This window comes from Opisthocomus hoazin, chromosome 6 (genome assembly GCF_030867145.1).
Source record: "Opisthocomus hoazin isolate bOpiHoa1 chromosome 6, bOpiHoa1.hap1, whole genome shotgun sequence".
Classification (NCBI taxonomy): Eukaryota; Metazoa; Chordata; class Aves; order Opisthocomiformes; family Opisthocomidae; genus Opisthocomus; species Opisthocomus hoazin.
This window is the reverse complement of record NC_134419.1, coordinates 41,880,431-41,901,407: the sequence shown is the minus strand read 5'-3', so window position 1 is coordinate 41,901,407 and position 20,977 is coordinate 41,880,431. Positions and strand designations below refer to the sequence as shown.

Here is a 20,977-nt window from a genome sequence, read left to right as displayed (position 1 = left end):
TGTATACAGTGAAGCTTACTGACCAATGCTGACACGCTTCTGCCTACTGCTAAGATGTATCTGCTACAATATAGGAATTATTTATTCATTCCAGGTTATACGACAGTAATAGGCTATGCTGTAAATACAAGTATCAACTTTATAACTATCAGCTATATTGAAGGATTTCTAGCACTACTTTTTCCACCCACACTAGTCATAATTTCTTCCTGTGCACTTCCGTTCCCGCACAGAAAGAAAATGAAACAAACAAAAAAAACCAACAAAAACGTGCAAGACAGTACCTTAAAGCTGACTTCACCCCTTTGCTCTGGTTTAAAATACAAGGGCTACAGCAACGAAGATTTTCATCTGCTGTACTAAAACGCACAAAGAAACACTTGCCCATTCACTTTTAGCTCAATACAGGCATACGTCCTCTCTTCCTCCGCTTACCAATTAGTAAAAAGTGAAAAAAATGATGGTCAAAAGAAAATCTACAGTAATGCATTTGTCTCCTTAACTTTTAGAAACTTCTTTTCTGTTGCTCAGTCATTGAAGCGCAGGTGAAGCTCTTGTTTCAAACCACCTGTGGCTGCAGTGACCAGAGCCTGTAATTCGGTGGCAAAGCAGCGGCCTGCATTAAAGGGGTTGAGAGAGATTCTCATTAGAGATATGTCCACATTTCAAAAGCTCTATTCTTAGCGGTAGTAACAGGCTGTTTGTTGATATGACTTACTTAAAGGGGGCCAAAGAATTAATAGTGAAAGAAACTGAACTACCCTCTGACATTCCCCACTTAGGCTGGAAGACAATTTACTAATTGTGCACCTGGTAGAACTGGAACCAACGCTGTACAGGAACAGCTGAGCCAGCTAACGCCTGGCTCCTGATTACAGGCAGCCCAGCAAACAAAAGAGAGAGCATGTGCAAGAAAGCCAGAACCTCACGTTGCACCTGCACCCCAACCTCTCGGCAGCACCTTCAGCAGCCTTCTGCTGATTTAAGGAGTTGGAGGCAGCACGGAGGAAGAAAAGAAGGCACCGAGTGTGGGAAGGAACTAAACCGGACACATGCCCAGCCTCTCACTTAGTTGGCTAGTTTCCATTTCTTAGAAAATATTGTAAAAAAAAAAATGTATTCTTTTTTGTAAATTATGTTTGACGTATTTTTCCCAAAGCCATTCTAACATAATCACCTTCACACGACTGTTTCTGTGCTATTCCCAAGTACTTCACTGTCCAAGCTAGAGAGGGTATTAAACACAAGATAATAGGTAGAAAGTGTTCAGATCCTTGAGCAGCTGTAATTTTAACATCCACACACTGGACTGTCAAATTATCCTAACGTAACTGTGTTAGAAGCAGAGTTTTCTGAATATTCAACATACTGTTAATCCTTGGCACGTCTAGCACACCTTTCAAGTGCTTTAAAATAATCAGTACACTTTATCACTTACATAACTAGGCCAAAGTTTCATCTTTTCTCTCCAGCTAAAAGGTCTTGAAAGTCCTAGGAGCCTAAAACACAGTAGCCTCATCCCGCGCTTTCGGGGCCACGCAGTCTTCAGTCACAGCACTGCAGCAAGTCTTGCACCCTTCACTTGTACAATGGTTCGAGGACAAATCTGCTGCATTTCCTTGTGCTTTAAGAGATTTTTACACTCAAGAGACAAAGTGCATTTTTAGCACTTGGTAAAAGAAAATGAGACCAAAAATAGATGGACAAAAACCTCAAACCGCTGTCACCAAAATAACAATTCACTAGCTTTATCCTGGTCATAAAAAGCTGCTCTGTTGCTCTAAGGAGGTAACTGGATGCTCCCAAACACTGAAGGATTTAAAATTAAAATATACTGGTCTTGACACCATGAAAAAAAAAAAAGGGAAAAAGGGAAAAAAAGGGGGGGAAAAGGGGGGGGAAGGGGGGAAAAGGGGGGGAAGGGGGGGAAAGGGGGGGGGAAAGGGGGGGGAAAGGGGGGGGAAAGGGGGGGGAAAGGGGGGGGAAAGGGGGGGGGAAAGGGGGGGGAAAGGGGGGGGGAAAGGGGGGGGAAAGGGGGGGGGAAAGGGGGGGGGAAAGGGGGGGGGAAAGGGGGGGGGAAAGGGGGGGGGAAAGGGGGGGGGAAAGGGGGGGGGAAAGGGGGGGGGAAAGGGGGGGGAAAGGGGGGGGAAAGGGGGGGGAAAGGGGGGGGAAAGGGGGGGAAAGGGGGGGAAAGGGGGGGAAAGGGGGGGAAAGGGGGGGAAAGGGGGGGAAAGGGGGGGAAAGGGGGGGGAAAGGGGGGGGAAAGGGGGGGGAAAGGGGGGGGAAAGGGGGGGGGAAAGGGGGGGGGAAAGGGGGGGGGAAAGGGGGGGGGAAAGGGGGGGGAAAGGGGGGGGAAAGGGGGGGAAAGGGGGGGAAAGGGGGGGAAAGGGGGGGAAAGGGGGGGAAAGGGGGGGAAAGGGGGGGAAAGGGGGGGAAAGGGGGGGAAAGGGGGGGAAAGGGGGGGAAAGGGGGGGAAAGGGGGGGAAAGGGGGGGAAAGGGGGGGAAAGGGGGGGAAAGGGGGGGAAAGGAAAAAAAGGAAAAAAAGGAAAAAAAAGGAAAAAAGGAAAAAATACTCATAATGAATAAATATCTAAACTAATTACTAAAGAAGTCATTTAAGTCACCACAAGTACATGCCTCTCTTACAAAGAATACATATGCTACCTTTGATCTTCAAACTAATGGTTGGAAATGATGATTTTCAAAAACTATTAGATGTAGGTAATAGGTAGCTTTTCTGTTAAATTCACAAACTGAGTTCCCTGTTGGCATGTCTGATCATAGATTAACACTCTAAGGGAAAGCCAGCTCACATTTCTGAATGCAATTTAAAAACATTGAGCACTCTGATGTCTTTCCATTGGGTGTATTCACAAGGAACAAACAGCACCAGTTGGCCCGCCTCCCAAACGGGAAATGCAGAGTTGGCTTATAAAATACCAGCCACATTTTCAATATCATTAAGTATATTTTAACTACGTATATTTTCCATCTTTTAACATTTGGCAAAGCAAGCATTGAAAAATGGTGCTTAATGCAAATTCAAAAATTAAGGACTGACCACTTGTGCTTAAAATGGTTGCACCAGTCCAACACATTACAGAAAAATGCATCAGCTGAGAGAACTGCGCACGTAAGCTTCATAATAAGACAAAAAAAAACCCAACTCCCCCCAAAAATACCCCAGGACTTTCTAAATTCCTTTGTTAATTTTATAAAAATAAAAAATTAAATTTGGAGTCGATGAGTTGTAAGCCAAACGTTGTCACTCTAGCCTTCAGTGCAATGACATCGACAGAGCAAGAGCCTTTCACCAAGCCCAAACACAATGAGTTGGTATCTATGCCAAACAGCTCGTAATCTGAAACGCGCATCAGTCGCCACAGGACTAACCACCATGCTGATGTGTCTTTCCTCCTGTCAGCCTCATTGAGAGCTGATGCCAAGACCAATACTGAGTACTTCTGAGAGCTCATGAAGGAGGGAGTGAAGAAGGGAGTAGATAATTGAAAAACAACAAAAACCTGTAATAATGTAGATAGGTTTGGATAAAACCATCAAAAGGAAGAGAGAAATATGTAAATTCTTGTTACTTAAGTACTTTTTCACCTGAAGACTGCTCCCATTTTGGTCCAGTTCCGTCAAGGTCAGTTATCTCTCCCAATCACTCATCTCTGATATGTCGTATCTTTTTTTGTTATCAACCTGTAAGTAAAATGTTCTTTCTTTCTAGGTTATGAGCAGGTTATCACTGACAAAGCCATATTGCAAGTGCTGAATCAACGTAGACCAAATACTAGAGTATCACCCCCAAATTTTTATATATTAAAAATATAGTTTATGTATTATACGTATAACTTATACAAAGGCATTATACATATATTATAAAGATGTTTATATGTAAGATGCTGTTTTGTGTGCACACGTATGTATTAAATGCCAGTAAACTACTTCTGACAACAGCATCCCCCACGCGCTATGCTTTCTATAAAAAATGAACTGGAGCCGTGCAGGCATTCAAGTACTGCTGTCTACCAGCACAGCTCATACACCAACTGCACAGGAAAAGCAGTAGAGATTTAAGCGCTTGAAGAGAAGCTATTCACTTTCGGTCCAATTTGCAAGACCTTATCAACTTCCCCAAGTTGTGGACAGATTACAAACTATCCGCCAACATTAGATATTTTGCATCTCTTTCTATAGTCTTTCACTATAGCAAGGGTTCCTACAAACATGAGCAATGAGATGGTTTTAAAAATGAACGAACTCTTATGGCTGTATTATATGAAGCACATTCACTGCTACCGCTTATGGACTCAGTGGACAAATTAAGTGAAAAATGAAGAAGAAATGATAAAGAAAGGAAATGATCTTCCAGCTCTACCAGTGAGCAACTCACTCAGCCAAGCATGGTCAAAAAGAAAAACCAACAGAAACAGAACAAAAATAGAAATAGTATCACAAAACTTCACATGATTGCCAGCATCAGGTCATGGGCGAAGCCTGCCACTGAGCTACAACACTGCATTAACCATGACCTTAAAGACAGTATAATTATTGTATAGCATATCTGGTTTGACACGCTGGCTCCTGAGCCCGAAAAAAATGCATGGCCCTTTTGCACTTCTGTGATACTCATTCTTCACACTTGCATGAGCTAAGGGTTTGGGGATTGTCTTTTTAAACTGAAAAATCATCTCCAAGATAATTTATGTAAAGATGATTTATGTAAAACGCAAGATCTCAAAAACGGCACACACCATAGAAGACAACATATAACAAACAAGCAGCGCATAAACAGAAGCTTTGTAAGGATTTTACCTGCCAAATGCCAGCTAGCTATTGGTACCGTGACCACACAGCAGGTTTGTTGACTACTGGAAGACAGAGACCCTTCTTACTCAGTGACTGGTAAGCAAAACTAGTCGAGTTCTTTACATCTGCAACTAGGTGCTGGGAATCTTGTGTGCTGCATTAATTAGAGAAGAAGATACCTTTCAACACAACAGAGAGGAAAAGACAGAGATAATAGCTCCAGGGTTAGTGCAGGTTCTTCCCTTCAGTCAAGCTCCTCATCCTCAGACAACAGTTATTTCTGCAGTCCTTCGCTCTTGTTTCACAACAGCGGTGATGTGGAAATACTGTTTTAGAGTAAGAGAGATTAAAGGAGTCAGCAAATAAGAATGGTCCATCTGATTACTATACTCATAACATGCTCTTTATCATGCTCTTTTCATTAACCCCCAACACTTTGAAAAAAGTAGTTCTCAGTCTTAAAACTCAGATAACCATAGACTATGCAAGAGAAGTCACCAAAACATTATTGCAATCCATTGCCATTCTTCAAAAGCCAAAACAAGTGCATCCAACTATTTCTCCTCCAAATGCCAATACTTCCCATAGATTGCAGTAGTTTTCCATTTATTAAGTAACTGATTTTCTCTCAATCTGACACAGGTTCCTGTCATTCAGAACGGAATTCAAAACAAAAACTAGCTTTTGTGTAAGACTGATTACAGTTCTCACAAGAGGAGCTGGATTGACTGTGCCGTGAAAGAAGCCCTCCGGGTTCCCAGAGAACAAGTGCAGATTGTGTGGATTTAGCCTCCAACATCACTCCCAAAAACCAGCTTCAGACTCACGCAGGAAAGCAGATCCAGAGAAAGCGGTTCACTCCCCGCTCATTCAAACTCAAAGCAAACGATGCGATGCAAACATCAGTTCTCTGGGCAATGCTCCGCCTCAGTCAGAAGGTCTTAGCAACAGGCTTGAGTCAAAGGATGCTTAATGTGACATCCAATTTCTGTTCAAGTCCAAGGAGTTTGTTACTCACCTTTGCTCAGGAGTGCAGATTTCACCTTTACTCATGACTGCAATAGCCCCTTAGAGACGGATGTCATCCAAAAAACAACTTTCATCATCCATCAGTATTCACTGGCTATATTTAAAGATGTAACAGTTCAAGCTCACGACCTGATTTTACTTCATGTCAAGTCGTGCAGCATGTTCAACATTTTTACCAGATTTACCAGCTCTAGTAATCCTCCCAAGAATTCTCCACCACACAACATGAACACACACCGACCTCCCCGCCAGAGGTTCGGGTAACCAGCTTTTGCCCAATTCTGCCCCGTGTTACACTCTCAAGACAACTCCTTCGACGATGTTAAGCCTTCTCGAGAAAAGCAGAACAGAAAACAATCTTCTGTTTTGACCTGTCAGATACAGTAAATCAATGGATAATGGCCAGCACTGGGGGTCAGAGGTGTATATTCTACAGTGTTTTCACAGGCCGTTAATGACTATGTGGCCATAAAAAGTCAAGCAAGGATCAATGGACAAAAAGAGAGGCTGTTGGGACTAAAGAAGATAACAGCCACCAGCACAGGACTGAAATACAACAATTTATACTCTAAGTTTGTTCTTACATATCACTGAGTTTGGAAAAATAACTTATCCATCAAAAAAACAACTTGCATCCTTGGCACAGTATGCTTAAATCAGTGCGATACTTAAATACATACCATAAGCCATTAATTTGATATTTTTAAAATTAGTCGTCCACTGGTCCCCTTCATATCAACAATAAACCAACAACTGCAAATAAGACACAGCAGGAAAATGTAACAGTCACAAACACACAGATAATACTTTGTAAAGACAAATACTCTACAGATACATTTAAAGTTGATAAAATAACAGAACTCAGGCATGGCTATTGCATGCAAGACAAGGTATAACTTAACAGTATTTTTTAAATATTATCCAAAGTTTTCAAAGGGGGGTGGTGGTGGGGAGTTTTCCTTATACGTTACCCAGATCACATCTGGTTCCTGTTGAAATGCCACTTTTCAAAAGGGGGAGGCATGGTGGGAGGGAAAAGGAGAAGAAGAAGAGAGCAAGGAGTAGATTTAGTTTTGATTGTCTATCAACTATCACAAGCAGAATTAATATTTGAAGTCTAACATCCTGGTTTGTTACTGGTTATACTCTCCTTCCATTTGTATGATAGACATAAACCCATAAAACTTTATCTTGTACAACTCCCTCGGTATTACCCATGCAGAAAGTGAACCCATCATCACACTTGTCTTCAGTCCACCTAGTAGGATAAGACTATTTCATAGTTATTTTAATAGAAAGACAATTATGCATAATGTAGATCATAGTGATTAATAAACACGCAAGACTTCATCTGAAAGACCATTACACCTGTAAATTTTCAATAATTTAAATGATTCTTTGTATATAAATATTTCATTTAGCAAATTGATTTCCAACTGATGACCACACTTAGCAGTGTTAGTGTATATTTCTTTTCAGGCATTCATAACATTTCAGGGTTACTTAAATAACAGCATCTTGTGCTTACTGTAGGACATCCCTTGCAGGCAAACTTTAAGTACCCACCTCAAAGTACAAACCTACTCATCTGAACTTCATCTATTACTGCAATAGTAGGAGAAAAATCACCAAGAATTTATGCAGTTCAGATTGCTTAGCTGTGGAAAACGCTATCTCTTTGCTGAAGTCTCTAAATACAATTCCATTTACCACAAAACAGTGAACTGTTTCAAGTATAAAATTTACAAACATTTGCAAATCAGTGTTTTCCTAGAATAAGAAAGAAATCTCAGCTACTACTAAACATGCTTTTTTTTGAAAAAGCAATACAAAATACTCAATACTTAAACATATTAATTCTCCTTTCACATATTAAACTGTGGTCATGCTTGACAGAAAACAAAAAAACGAGGAGAGTGAAACAGATTAACTGCATAGCGCCGATACACTTATTTCAGACAACATCCTATAAATCATCTTGAAACAAAACAGGCTATTATAATGTGCACAAATGTTATGATACTATGCATCTCTGCTGGTCCAATGGCTCTAAATTATTGAAACTGATGGTTGAACAAGGGCATATTGTTTCAGCACACTTGGATTACTCGAACGGTTTGAATTCTTTCTTTAGCTATCCATTTCTTTAGCGCAGATCTCTCGAATGCCAACAGACAGACAGACAGACAGACAGACGTCTCTTAGATAGGCCAGGCCACATCTAAGGGGATCAAAACAGATGACCAAAATTTCTGCAGCAATGTGTTTTGTTTGCAAAGAACTACGACTTTTTTTCCCCCATCCCTTCAATACTAAAAGCATCTAAAATTAAAGCAAGCACATACATTTTCCTTCCAAGTGTTCCATGCGGACAGAACAGCTCCTCTCTCCTCCCAACCACTACCCCGTACCTCAGTCCCCTTCACCTCAGTGTAAAAACAACAGGAGTGAGAGCCCGAAGACAGAACCATTTCAAAACACAGTCAGCTCTTTGTAAACACCACCCTTTCTCCTGCAGAAAATCTGCGACTGCTAGTTGCAAGAAAAAGCAGCAAGTAAGGTAAATCAATTAGCTTGCTAATTTCTCACCCTCATTTATTTAGCTCTGCACTGTATTTGTCGTAATTGACTATAATTATGTTAATTACTAACTCCGGCATAATTACTATATTTATTGTCATTGAGCACACTATGTACCCAAAGCAAAGCTGGCATTTGTCGGGCATCAAAAGAAATAAATAAATAAAGCCACCCAACCGTCGGGAGGGGTTTCGCTGAAAACTGGCTGCTGCACCTTCAGTAAACGAAAGGGCAAAAGAGATTTCATGCAATGCTAGTTTGAAAGCACCGGTTCATTAAGGATATTAATTTTCTGATAACTACACATTTAAGCATGACACACTGGAGCAGTATCTACAGGATTTAGCAATTATTAATGCGTGACAGTTTCAAATGCTAAGTGAATCAATTAAACAGCAGCATTCACAATTTGAGAAGAGATAACTGCTTCATAACTGCCTAAGACTACAATTTTCACATGACAAAAAAGGGCCATTCAGGCTCCTTCAAAACCTGACAGGTCAAGAAAGAAGTTTGAAACAAAAGCACCTTATAACCATCATCTCTCCTCTTTACTTGTCAGATCAACTTTGCTAGTGTCTCTGCTGAAATGGCATCACCATGCCAGCTGCCACAAGGTGATTTTTCATGTCTTGTCAAAGAAATCTTTTATTCTATTTGCTCTGCATTAACATGTTACATTTATTGATCAAGCCCTTTCTGCAGCCACAGCAGGGCACTGTGCTCTTATGCCTAAGGGGGCTTTGATGTCCTGGTGACATTCTAGACCGAATAATGCACATACTAAATGGATTTAATGCAGAAATGTGTTTGTGCATGACAGCTACATTAATAACAGCCCCTCATACTGATAAATATGCAATTGCTATGATTAAGAGTTACCCAATTACGGTGAAAATATTTTTCTACCTTATAAATAAAACCATCAAAAAGTTTTAACAATAGTGCATTTCCTTCAACGTTTCAAAACGCTATAAAGATCAGTCTAAAGGCTTTTAAAATATATGTCATGCTTTGTTTTGAATTCTAGCTTTTATTTCCACCTCTCTTTTGTTGTTCATCTTCCTGTTCTGTGTGTCTTCTTGCTCCACAGCCTGGGAAGGTGGCAAGGAAAAAAAAAATAATAATAAGCCCCTCTTTCACATACTCAGCTCACAAAGAGGAACATGTCCTGTAAGACTGGAGCCCAGTTTCAAGCTGCCACTTGCATATTCCCCCAGGCAAGAAAACCGTAGGCAGGAGCGAGAAACAAACAATCTCCAGTCCGCAGAGAGGATGTTACAAAGCCTCAACCTCCCAAAAGTCATGGAGGAACATTCCAGACTAGGATTAAAGTTCAAGGGGATGTTTTCATACATACACCCTCTTAATCGGATGGTGGAAAATATGCACAAGCACACACTGTGCAAATTATTCATGCTTCTCGCAGAAGTAATCTGCACCCTAGAGAGAGGGAAGAGATATCTGTATCTCCGTGAGCACAATTATTGGATTAATCCTCCCTCATTGGCCAAGATTAAAGATTCACTCTCCCTTTCGCCTCACAGCTTAGACCCAGAAGAAATCTCTGCAAGAAAAAGGAAAACAACTCGAATGTTTAAAACTACTGAGGACAAAATTAGAAGACGGACTTCTCTGTGAATCAGACTGTAGATGTTATTTATAAAAACACAGCACCTATTTGTACAAAAACACTGACATCTGTTATTCAAGTACTGGAGTGCATTTAGCCTTTAATGTGAAAGGAGAAAATTGGAACAAAGTTATCCAAGATAAATAAATGAACCTTTGAATAGGTTTGGGTTTTTTTCCTCTCCACCAGACAGCAAGATGCATCTAAAAAAAAAAAATACTTTGTATTTCATCCACATCTCTATTCCCTACCTACATTACATCCTTCCTACTTATTTATTGCTCTCTTTCTTCCAACAGTGATTATTATTTACATTTTTTTTATTTTTTCCAGCGAAATCTTTAACTTCCAATGATCAACAATAGTTTTTCAATCCACCTTGAAATCCTTTTCAGCATAGCCTCCCAGTAACACTAACACTGGCACATCAGTGACTTTTCCTTCCCATGCTCTCTGCTTTCATTAAATGGGAACCAGGGAACGCTTTCCTCATGTTATGAAACAAAATAGTGGCCTTTACAGTACTCTGTTCTCAGGGAAGGCTATCAAATACAGCTGCCAAGAGAAACTTGGGAGCAGATCTCCAAAGCAAAACATACCTGCTCCTGCAACACGCCTTACTGAAAATACACGGTGTAAACAGTTCCTTTCTAAAACAGCTGAAAATAACTGCCAATATCGAGTCCAAAGAGCTGCTACAACTCCGGCCGTTTTATGATGACCATACAGGATCAGGGTGTAATTTAGGTGGGAAGGGGCACCTAGAGGTCACCTAGTCCAAGGCCCTGCTCAGAGCGGGACAACTTCACCATCAGGTTAGGTTGCTTGGGGCTTGGCCCAGCTGTGCTTTGAATACCACCCAGGACAGAGATTCCACGGCCTCTCTGGGCACCTCTTCCACTCAGCCTTTCTCACTGTAAAGCCTTTCCTTACAAACAGCTGGAAATGCCCTTGTTGCAACCTGTGACAACTGCCTCTCGTCCTTCTGCTGGACATCGGACAAGAGTTTGGCTCCATCTTCTTCGCAACCCGCCCGTTAGTCCCAAAAGGAAACAAAAGACATTAGAAACCACTTCAACAAAATCTGTAAGGAAAGCTGCGTGAGAAAAAATAACTCATAAGTGGACTACAGTGGTCCGGGGCTGCAGGATTTCCCTCAGCCAGAGGCACAAACAGGGGGCAATCCAGCAGCACCACATCTTGCTGATTACACAACCAGAATGCTTTTCAGGACACACCAGTTTGCCCCTTTGTCTCATACACAACCAGTTGCTGTTACTCCTCCTTTTTGCCCAACGTCTCCATAAAAAGTTCCCTTTTGCCATTCACCTCCGTCTTCCCTCTCCCTCCCAGAGAAAAAGGGAGACGCGTAACCATTACGGACTGGTAATGGTCGCTTGACTTTGGCTGCAGAAGAGAGAGAGGTGGATCCAGGTCTCGCTCAGGGTAAGCAAGGAGAGATACTAGTTCTTGAAAACAGGCAAACAAGAAAGACGAGTCTTTTAAAGAGCAACTTTTTGTGATCATTTAGATTTACGACATCTGGTGCAAAGACAATTAAGCATCTACACAGGCCCCAATTTTTATCTAATAAAGAGGAACGGGCTCTAGCCTGGGAAGAGCTCTGAAGTCAGGAAAAAAAATGGTGAAAAATATACATTTTCCTCTGTATTAAATTGCTAATAAAAAAGAACTAATTACAACCCTGTCCGCCTCCAATTTAGTTCTCGGGTCCCGTGTACACTTATGTGTTGACATCACATCCAAGAAGAAAAAAACTGGAGAAATCTGAGTAACAAAACCACCACACATAAGAACATTGAATCCACATAATTACTTTTCCTTGCAGAAAAAAAAAAAAAAAGACAGAAGTACCATAACAACCAATAATTAGTTAGAAGATATCCCTATTTTAAAAAAAATTATTATCCAAATGCATATCAACTCAACAAGTTCAAAAAGAAAAAAAAAAAAAGAGAGGGGTGGAGGGGAGAAAATCCTTGGCCTGTACAAAACAATATATTGAACTATATATATATTTACCAGAAAAACACAACAGCATCTCTTGAAATATGTTATTAAGGGACAAGCTTGGCAAAAGTTGTTTGTGTGTAAGTCACAAAATATAGCATGTTCGACTCCTCCTTTCCCATTTTACTAACAGCACCTCTGCCAGTCTTCCCACCCTTTTTCCAGTACAGCTGGACAAGTCTCTGGAAATACACATTTACAGCCGAAAGCTGTAAATGGCAAAACAACTTACCTGGCTCTGTCCTGAGCTTTGCAACAAAGCCATCTACATTATGGTGGTATCGAAATCAGTACGGTTCAGTAAAGCAATTGTTCAATCAAGCACTACATTACATCAGTCGCATAAGCAAGTTTTGAGACATCCGTATCGTGCAGTAGAAGTATGTCTTTCTGGTAAGAGTCTCTCACACGGATGCACGCGCTTGTGTGTGCGCGCACAGTAAAACCTGCGATCTGTAGCCATGCGCGATGCCTGGCTCGGAAAGAACCGCACCGCCTCGCAAGAGGAGTCTTCTGCCAGCTGACCACGCAGCTGAGCACGTTACTGCCACGGCAAGATCTCTCTCTTTCTCGCCATGCAACTGCACCCACGACAGCAGTATCACATAACGTGACTGCACATACTGCTGCCCACAAAATTAAAAAAAAAAAAAATCTCCCCTCTATTCTCAATTTCTTATATTCTTAATGTAATTGTTCTGTTGGCAGAAATTCTATTGACACTTTAACGTGACAAAATTTATTGCCTGCTACAGGAGGATGATTCCTTCCCCGAAATACGCGTGGCAGCAGCCATACTTACAGAGGACAGGAGACAGGAACCCCATGTGCAAAATGACCTTAAAAAAAGGTTGGTAAGTACTTATTTACTGCCTGAAACTGAGAACAGGTAACTGCTGAGTGTTTCAGCATTTCTCTGGCTTAAATACAGGCTAAAAAAATTAGTGACCACTGAAATATTTTTTTTCTTTCAAAGAACACACACACAGTCCAATAACAAGTCATCTAATAATGATCTAATAACAGTCATCTAAAAATGAATCAAAATGAAAACCAGCATCTTTACTGCAAATAAGTATTGTGCCAGCAAAGCACAATATTCTCTTTCTCTTTTGCTAGATTTTGATCACCCTCAGTCTTCTTCACTCAGCTTAGGCCTTTACCAACAGAGAGCAAGTTTTTCTAAAAAAGTCAAACTCATTTTTAAAGGCACCTTAAGTTTACAGTTTCTTCCCCACTGAAAGAAACACACTGAACTAAACTTTTCAAATTAAGCATTCACTGATAAAAATCATAAAACTCATCACTATACTACAGCATTGTCAGATTTTTCAGGCAATAATATTTGTTGAAGGAAGATGACAATGATCTTACCATCTACATTTCCTTCAACAGCTGCCCAAGACATCTCTTCTATATTCACACTCATTTAAGGCTACGGCCTTTATTCTGCATCTTACCTGAGTCTATAACATGCAGGCACAGTGTTGATACACGAGCACTGACCAGTCTGCACAGCTATTGTAGAATAAACTCTTCCTTCTTAGTCCCTATAGGCTTTGTATACCTATCACAGCTCAAACAAGAAAACATTACTGCTCTCATCACATTTACCATTAGCTTACCTAAGCTAAAAGAGAAAAAAGAAAAAAACCCACACCAAAAAAAATACCCACGAAACAAAGAAAACCACCTCTCCCCTTTCCCCGAATCTGATTTCTGGCCTGAGAATACTTTTACAGCTTTACAACAGCAAGCTATCCCACATCAAACGTTGATTGCAGCTATCCCAAACACTAGCACTTCCCTCACGCTTCCCCACAAAAGATTTTGATACACTTTTTTTCCCCAAACCACAATAAAACCAAATTATACTCCTCCTGAAAAATAGGCAAAGTGATGGTGTTTTGGGTAAGGAAGGAAAGAAGGCACGTAGGAATCAGTCACTCAGAGTCGACAGCGGCTCAGGATAACATTTATAGGAGCTTTAAGTAAAGTAAAACCAGTGGTTGTTCCGCCTAGGAGAACAAGGCACCAGCACACTACTTTTAGGTTCTTCCTCCTCACAAGCAGTCTCTAAGCTTACCCTCAACAAAATAAAAGGAAAACTCAAAAAAGTCCAACCCTACAACTGAAAAATTATGCTTTTTTTTTTTTTTTAAACAGACAACTACATTCCATTCCTTTCTCCCTGCTTACCTACAGAGTTGCCACTGCTGAACCTCACCAGGCTCTCTCACAAGGATTAAATGAAAAAGGATACTGTAAGAACTCGTGGGAATACTACACAATTCTAAATCAATCCATATATTAAAATAAATAGAATTTATTTATAAATTCTAACTGCACTTACTTTTAGCACTTAACTCCACAGCTGTCCAAAAATCAAATCATACAACAAAAACAGATCACCTGGGAAAAGAGCATTACAAATCATTCATGGGAATAACCAGAGATCTACAAATGAAAAGAAGGGAGAGAAGCGCGCACTTACTTGTGTTACAGTTAAGAACAATTCACTTCTGATCCCATTCTTCACTTCTTCAGGCAATGATGCTTATTTTCCATTTTGAGCAGAGAACAAACCACAAGGCCCTCACTGGGCATCATTTATGTTAACACGAGAAATTTCCAGACTCACCTAGTTATTTGTGCTCCAAGTGTGCCGGAAAAGGAAACAAACATCACTTGTAAAATAGCGTTGCTCTCCTGATAACAACTAAATGTACCTGACATACATGTATGTTTCTACTTTGGAGGAAAAAAAGACATTCTATTTCTGGAGCTGGTACCCCATAATGCACTTGAAAATCTCGATATTGCACATACCTTAACAAGTTGAAACTAAGGTCTAGCCTTTTTGCCATATGTCCATATTTTCTTCCTAGGAATTCCGGAATTTCTTCACAGTCTTGGCTAATGTAGGACACCTGAGAATTGGAAGCAAAAAGGAAACATTTCCTAAGAGGATTACTTAGTTTCCTGACCAGATTCTGTCTCATTGATCCCAAGACAACATGCAATATAGTAAATATTTTTTACTGCTTTAAGCTACATCAGTTTTACTGCTATAGAATATCACAACCTCATTTACCTGTTGATACAGTTCGGTTAATATTTATTACATCTGTAGTCTTATCTACAATGTGTTGTCTCCTTTCAGGTAAAAATAACTCGATCAACTACACCGCATTTCTTCTATTCCGCTGTTCATACTTTGATCTAACATTGCTCTGTACTACCATTCTGAAACACTGCGGAAGGAAATTCTGTGAAAGATCCGAAGCCATTCAAAGCCCCTTCTAGTTTGCCTCTCAGCACACAACACACCAAAAGATCACTCTGGAGAGTTTGGTCCAGAAACGCCTAAGCAGCGTACTGTCCATCCATTCTCACAACCCTTCCTCGAGGTCATGATTCCCAGCCACTTGCTAGGGACAGAGCTAGAGGGCTGCCCAACACTTGGAAAACCAGGCCTGTAGCTTTTTTCAGACAGTCGTGTAAGGCTTAAAGATTTCTGGCCTCAACACCCATCTTCAGATCACACCTCTCCTCATACCCAAAATACTTGTGAATGTGTCTCCTCTTTTTCACACCAGCCCACCTAACCCACCTCTAACAAACAGAGGAAGAATTAGTGGTAGCAAGAATACAGTCTGCTCAGATATCTTCTTGCTGCTTTTCTTACCCAGGATGGAGAGAGTGATAATATTAACAGAATAAAACACAAACAATAAAACAGCTGAACTTTTTTGAATCTCTCTGCTGCATTGCCTTAGAAGCCTTTGGTTTGATTTCTTCAGAGAAACCCCACAAAGCCTGCCAAGCCTATTGTCACAAATTTGATACAGCTATCTTGGCTCCTCCTCAAAGCACTCAAAAGATGAGTGTAAACACTGATATTTCAGATTTTGTGCTAAAGAAATCTTAGTTGCCCTTAAACGGCAACTTGCTAGGTAAGTAGATTTCAACACTGTCTTAGACCACTAGCTGCAAGGTATTACTATTATCTAAATATTTAATATAAAGTCAATTTCAAGACCATGCCCCATTGGTCTGAAAGATGAAAAACATGCAAAAAAGTCAGTCAGACTCTGTTTTGATAGTATTTCACTTTCTGCTAAAATAGGGACTCCTCTGCAGAACAGCCTGACGGGATGTACTTCTGCAAGTCATCCCAGTCTCTCACACTCTAAAAATTATTGCAATCTGATAATACTATATTGCATCCCATTTAATTCATTTTGTTCAATAACTTCAACAGATAAAGCTGACAACAGTGAAATAATTTTTACGAGCAGAAAACAGGTAGCTTGAAGCTCAGTTTAACAACTTCTTCCCCTTGTTAAACCGTACCTGCTCCTGCAATAAATTCTCCTACCAGACACACACATGACTTCAGCAAACACAAGGACAAAAGGGAAAGGAACGGTTTTGAGGAGCTGGCATCCTAATGGTTTGGACATCACAGGAACCACTTTGCAGAATTTATTGTGTTAAATATGGTGGATTTTCTCCTCCAGTTTTCATCCAAGACAACTACAATGCACTTCACAACATACATGCATACAGGAGTTGCTTCATTCTTCACCCAACGGTGGATTTCTTGAAATTAACGCTTGCAAACCCTTGGAAAGATACCACATTAACAGCAGAATAATACAATGAACTAAATGGCACTGGACCAGGCTGCCCAGGGAGGTTGTGGAGTCTCCTTCTCTGGACATATTCCAGTCCCGCCTGGATGCGGTCCTGTGCAGCCTGCTCTGGGTGACCCTGCTTGGGCAGGGGGTTGGGCTGGGTGACCCACAGAGGTCCCTCCCAACCCTGACCATTCTGTGATTCTGTAAATGCTTAACCCAACGTAACGCGCTGAAATGGGAATGACTGAAATGCGATGCCCATTAACACCAGGCATGCGAGATCGTCGTGAGCAACTACAGACGCAGCGCAAGCACTGACCGCCACTTTGCTTTCCACCCAGGAAGGGGAGGTGGAGCAGCGGCAAGCGACTGTGACCTGCATGCCCAGAAACTTACCCGGCCATCAAAGTCCTAGCTCCACTAGAACAGAAGCTGAAAAGTTCATACAAACAATGTGTTTTGGAGCACACAGAAGGCAAAATACATGAAACGCTGCGAACCTTCAGCCTTCGAGCTGTTATATCAATGTATCTACACAACGGGTACAGACATTATTCACGGGCGTATTTGCAGATGAAATCTGATGGTCGTGACCTATTAATGCTGAGGCCTTGTAGAGGGGATTGTACTTCCACAAAGTCCACTTCAGCACACTGGCAGTACAAGCACCTTTTTCAATTTAAAACAAACAAACAGACTTATTTTCCCACCAAATACACACAGTGCATCCAACTTCAGCTCGCCATACCCCACATACGTGAACTTGCTTCGGATACCCACGAACCCTCTTTACTGTAAGAAGAGCAGCAACTGCCAGCAATCCCAGACACAACGAGCCTTTTTGAACAAGTTTCCAAGAGTTATTTCCCTGCTCTGCTGCTCTTTAATCCTTGAACAATGCTGATATAAAACAAGACTTCAGTAGTCTGGACAACAGAAGCATAACATTTCTTCACTTGCGTTCTTTCAGTTCAAAATCATTTACCCAGAAAACATTAAAACGGACATAATTCAGTATTCTTCCTTTCGAGCATCCATCTCAAATACGCTCCAAATGAGTAGGAGCTTTCAAGTAGGTATCCAGAGATGTCATCACCGAGAGATGAAAGCAAGCGTGCTTCTCCTGAGACTCCTCAACTCTGTGGGTGCCAGGCACATGAGTAACACGAGATCTCTTAGATTGTTCTATACCAGCCACAGACCACCACGTGGGATTAACAACTGGACGTAGGTGCTGCCGTTGCCTAATTCTCCATCTCAGAGCTAACACAGGTTGGTCGCAGTCAGTCAGTCAGTCTCACTACTGCTGCCCTGCTCAGCCTCTCGCTGCCATGCGCAGGGAGCTTCCCACACAGCCCAGCACCAGACCGGCTCAGGACGCCTCCGACACGCCTGCAGACTCATCAACGCGCTGTATGCGATTCAGGAAACAAACAAGGGGGTTTTTTTACAAAAAAATATTTACAAAATATTTAAAACGTAACGTTAACCAGTCAATAGCAGTTGCACCTCTCTTCTGCTTCAGTCTCAGAGATTATGACCATTTAATCTCTCGGTCAGTAGCAGCTGCATCTCTCTTCTGCGTTAGTCTCAGAGAACATTACCGTTTCATCTCTGCCATCATTTTCCAAGGGTACTGCAATCTTAGTAACTCACGAAGTAACATCTCTATTAAAGAATGCCACCAACTGGGCCACGCGTGACCTCTCGATATGGCACGTTCCCTTCCCTTGAGGGAGTTCCCGCTGGAGAACACCTCCAGCCAGCCGAGCGCCGTGCTCTCCCCGGTGCGGTCAGCAGGCCCCGCGCTGCTCGCTTCCCAGCCGCGGACCAGCTCCATTCATTCTCCCGGGGCAGGAGGGGGAATGCTGTGCCAGTTCCGCTCACAGGTTCACCAGCAACGGCACCAACTCCTGGGCGGGAAACTTCTCCGCGGCCACACCAGGCAGCGGGCGAAGCCCCGCTGGGGCAGTTCTACCCCCCCCCCCCAGCTTCTCTAACCAACACGAAGCCCGCGCAGCCTCCACCTTCGGGCAGGAGCAGCGCGGCTCAGCCCCCGCCCCCCCCTGCTCCCCCGCTCCCTCCCGACGCGGCGGGGTCCCAGCGCGGCCCCGGGAGCGCGTCTGTCGCCGAGCAGCACCCCCCCCCCAGCACCGTGCCGTGCCCGACCCGGCACACCCCGGCCCCGCTACCGGCGTGCGGCTGCCAGCCGAGATGGCCCCCCCCCGGGCAGGCGGCCCCGCTGGCACTTACTTGGGCTCCGCTGACCGCGACCCCCGTCATGGCCGCGCCGGGCCCGCCGCTCCCTCGCGGCAGTCAGCTGACGCGGGCGGAAGCGCGCGCGGGGGCGGCGGCGCGGGGCTCCCGCCGGCACCTGCGGCCGGGGCGAGGGGAGGCCCCGGGGAGCGGCCGGGGGGGAGCGGCTCGGCGGGAGCAGCGGAGATGGTCTGCCACGGAGCCACAGCGTGGCCGGGGCTGGGAGGGCCCTCTGTGGGTCACCCAGCCCGACCCCCTGACGAAGCAGGGTCACCCAGAGCAGGCTGCACAGCACCGCGTCCAGGCGGGGCTGGAATATCTCCAGAGAAGGAGACTCCACAACCTCCCTGGGCAGCCTGGGCCAGGGCTCCGTCACCCTCAGAGGGAAGAAGTTCTTCCTCGTGTTCAGCTGGAGCTTCCTCTGCTTCAGTTTGTGCCCGTTGCCCCTTGTCCTGTCGCTGGGCACCACTGGAAAGAGTCTGGCCCCGTCCTCCTGACACCCACCCTTCAGATACTTATAGGCATTTATTAGGTCCCCTCTCAGCCTTCTCTTCTCCAGGCTGAACAAGCCCAGCTCCCTCAGCCTCTCCTCGTAGAAGACATGCTCCAGTCCCCTCCTCATCCTTGTAGCCCTCCGCTGGAGTCTCTCCAGTAGCTCCTCATCTTTCTTGAACTGGGGAGCCCAGAACTGGACACAACACTCCAGATGGGGCAACTGTCACCAGGGAAGCGATGCGTGTGGAAAGAATCCCAGGCCGGAGGGGCCCGTGTCCCCACCGCAGTGCAGGGGGTGTGGGGTGGCCTGTGTGGAGAGCAGCGATACCTTAGCGATGGTCACAACAGCCCTTGCGGGGCACGAGGGTTCGCTAATTAAAATAACGACGGGCGCGAGGATAGGGTACCGCTGGTTCGGCAGAGGAGGGAAACCCAAGGCCTTCCGTAAGAATTTCGCACGGGGCGTTTGACGACAGGTAGGTTTCGCAGGCCTGGATCCTCAGTGCTGCCGGCCATCTGCCTGCCGTCCCGCCGCCCGAGCGCCTGAGGAACCTGGCTCTTCCTTCCCCGCGACTGCTCGCATGGCACAGCTCGCTGCCGCCGCAAACAGGGGCGCGGAGGGGAAGTGAGCCTCAGCAGGACGCGTGTTCTACGCTGCAAACCACTTCCTACGGCTTTTATTCAGCGACAGAGCAGAAGGGAATACTGTGCTCGCTGCTCTCCCGCTCGGTATCGACGGAATGGGTTCTGGGTGCAGCTGTGGCACGACACCTGCTCTGGAGCCGTTCCTCCTTTCGCACTGACTGCCGGGCACGAAACGCGGGGCAAACAGCCGAGGGAAAAAACCCCATTTTGTACCGCTTTTCTCTCCCTGTTATTTTAATGTATTGTGTTAAAAACAGAAACAAGCCTACGTGCAGAAAAGTCAAACCGCGGTCAATGGACAAATCGCTGAACTGCTCCGCGTGGGTCTCACTGCCCTGCGAGACGCAGCGGAGTCAAAGCCTCCATCCACAGCAACGAGCTGACCCCACACCGGTGAACTGAAGTTCCGTTTCTCCCCGTGAGAGTTTTCCAGCAAGGCACGCTGAGTAGCCCAGGTCGTCACCCGGCATGCTCCCAACAGTCGGGGCCTTTGTTTATTTATTAGATTATACAGCAAAGAGTGCATGCCGAGGAAAGCAAGCACTACGTGAACTGTAACTTTAAACAAAGCAATACATTATCCTCTGTCTGCATCCACCTCTTTTTATCTCTTCTCCGGTCGGGAGCAGGCGGTTCCCGTCGGAAGGAGCGCATGCAGCTCTGGGCGCAAAGCGGCTCACTGCGTTTGTCTTAATGGAGTAAATTCAGTTGAATACCAATCTCCTGTAAAACTGGAATAACTAGATTGGAAACAATTTAGCACATCATTATCTATATTATTAGTATTAATTTTAGTAGAGCGTTAGCTGTCACTTTGGAGATATCTACGAAAAACTCCTGCCTGAACAG

At 43.8% G+C, this 20,977-nt stretch overlaps 1 protein-coding gene across 3 annotated transcripts in view; it reads right to left on the bottom strand.

Moving 5' to 3' along the window:
* Nucleotides 1–19,056, bottom strand: part of LRMDA (leucine rich melanocyte differentiation associated) — a 690,069-nt gene extending 671,013 nt beyond the window's left edge. Inside the window, exons 1-3 of one of the 3 annotated variants that reach the window (XM_075422917.1) lie at nt 18,986–19,034; nt 17,233–18,143; nt 14,919–15,019 (exon numbers count right to left, since the gene is read on the bottom strand). In XM_075422917.1, coding sequence (XP_075279032.1) covers nt 14,919–14,956 — 38 coding nt within the window. In that variant the 5' untranslated portion in view covers nt 14,957–15,019; nt 17,233–18,143; nt 18,986–19,034. The other 2 variants (XM_075422916.1, XM_075422918.1) reach the window with 2 other exon arrangements.
* Nucleotides 19,057–20,977: the final 1,921 nt, after the last annotated feature.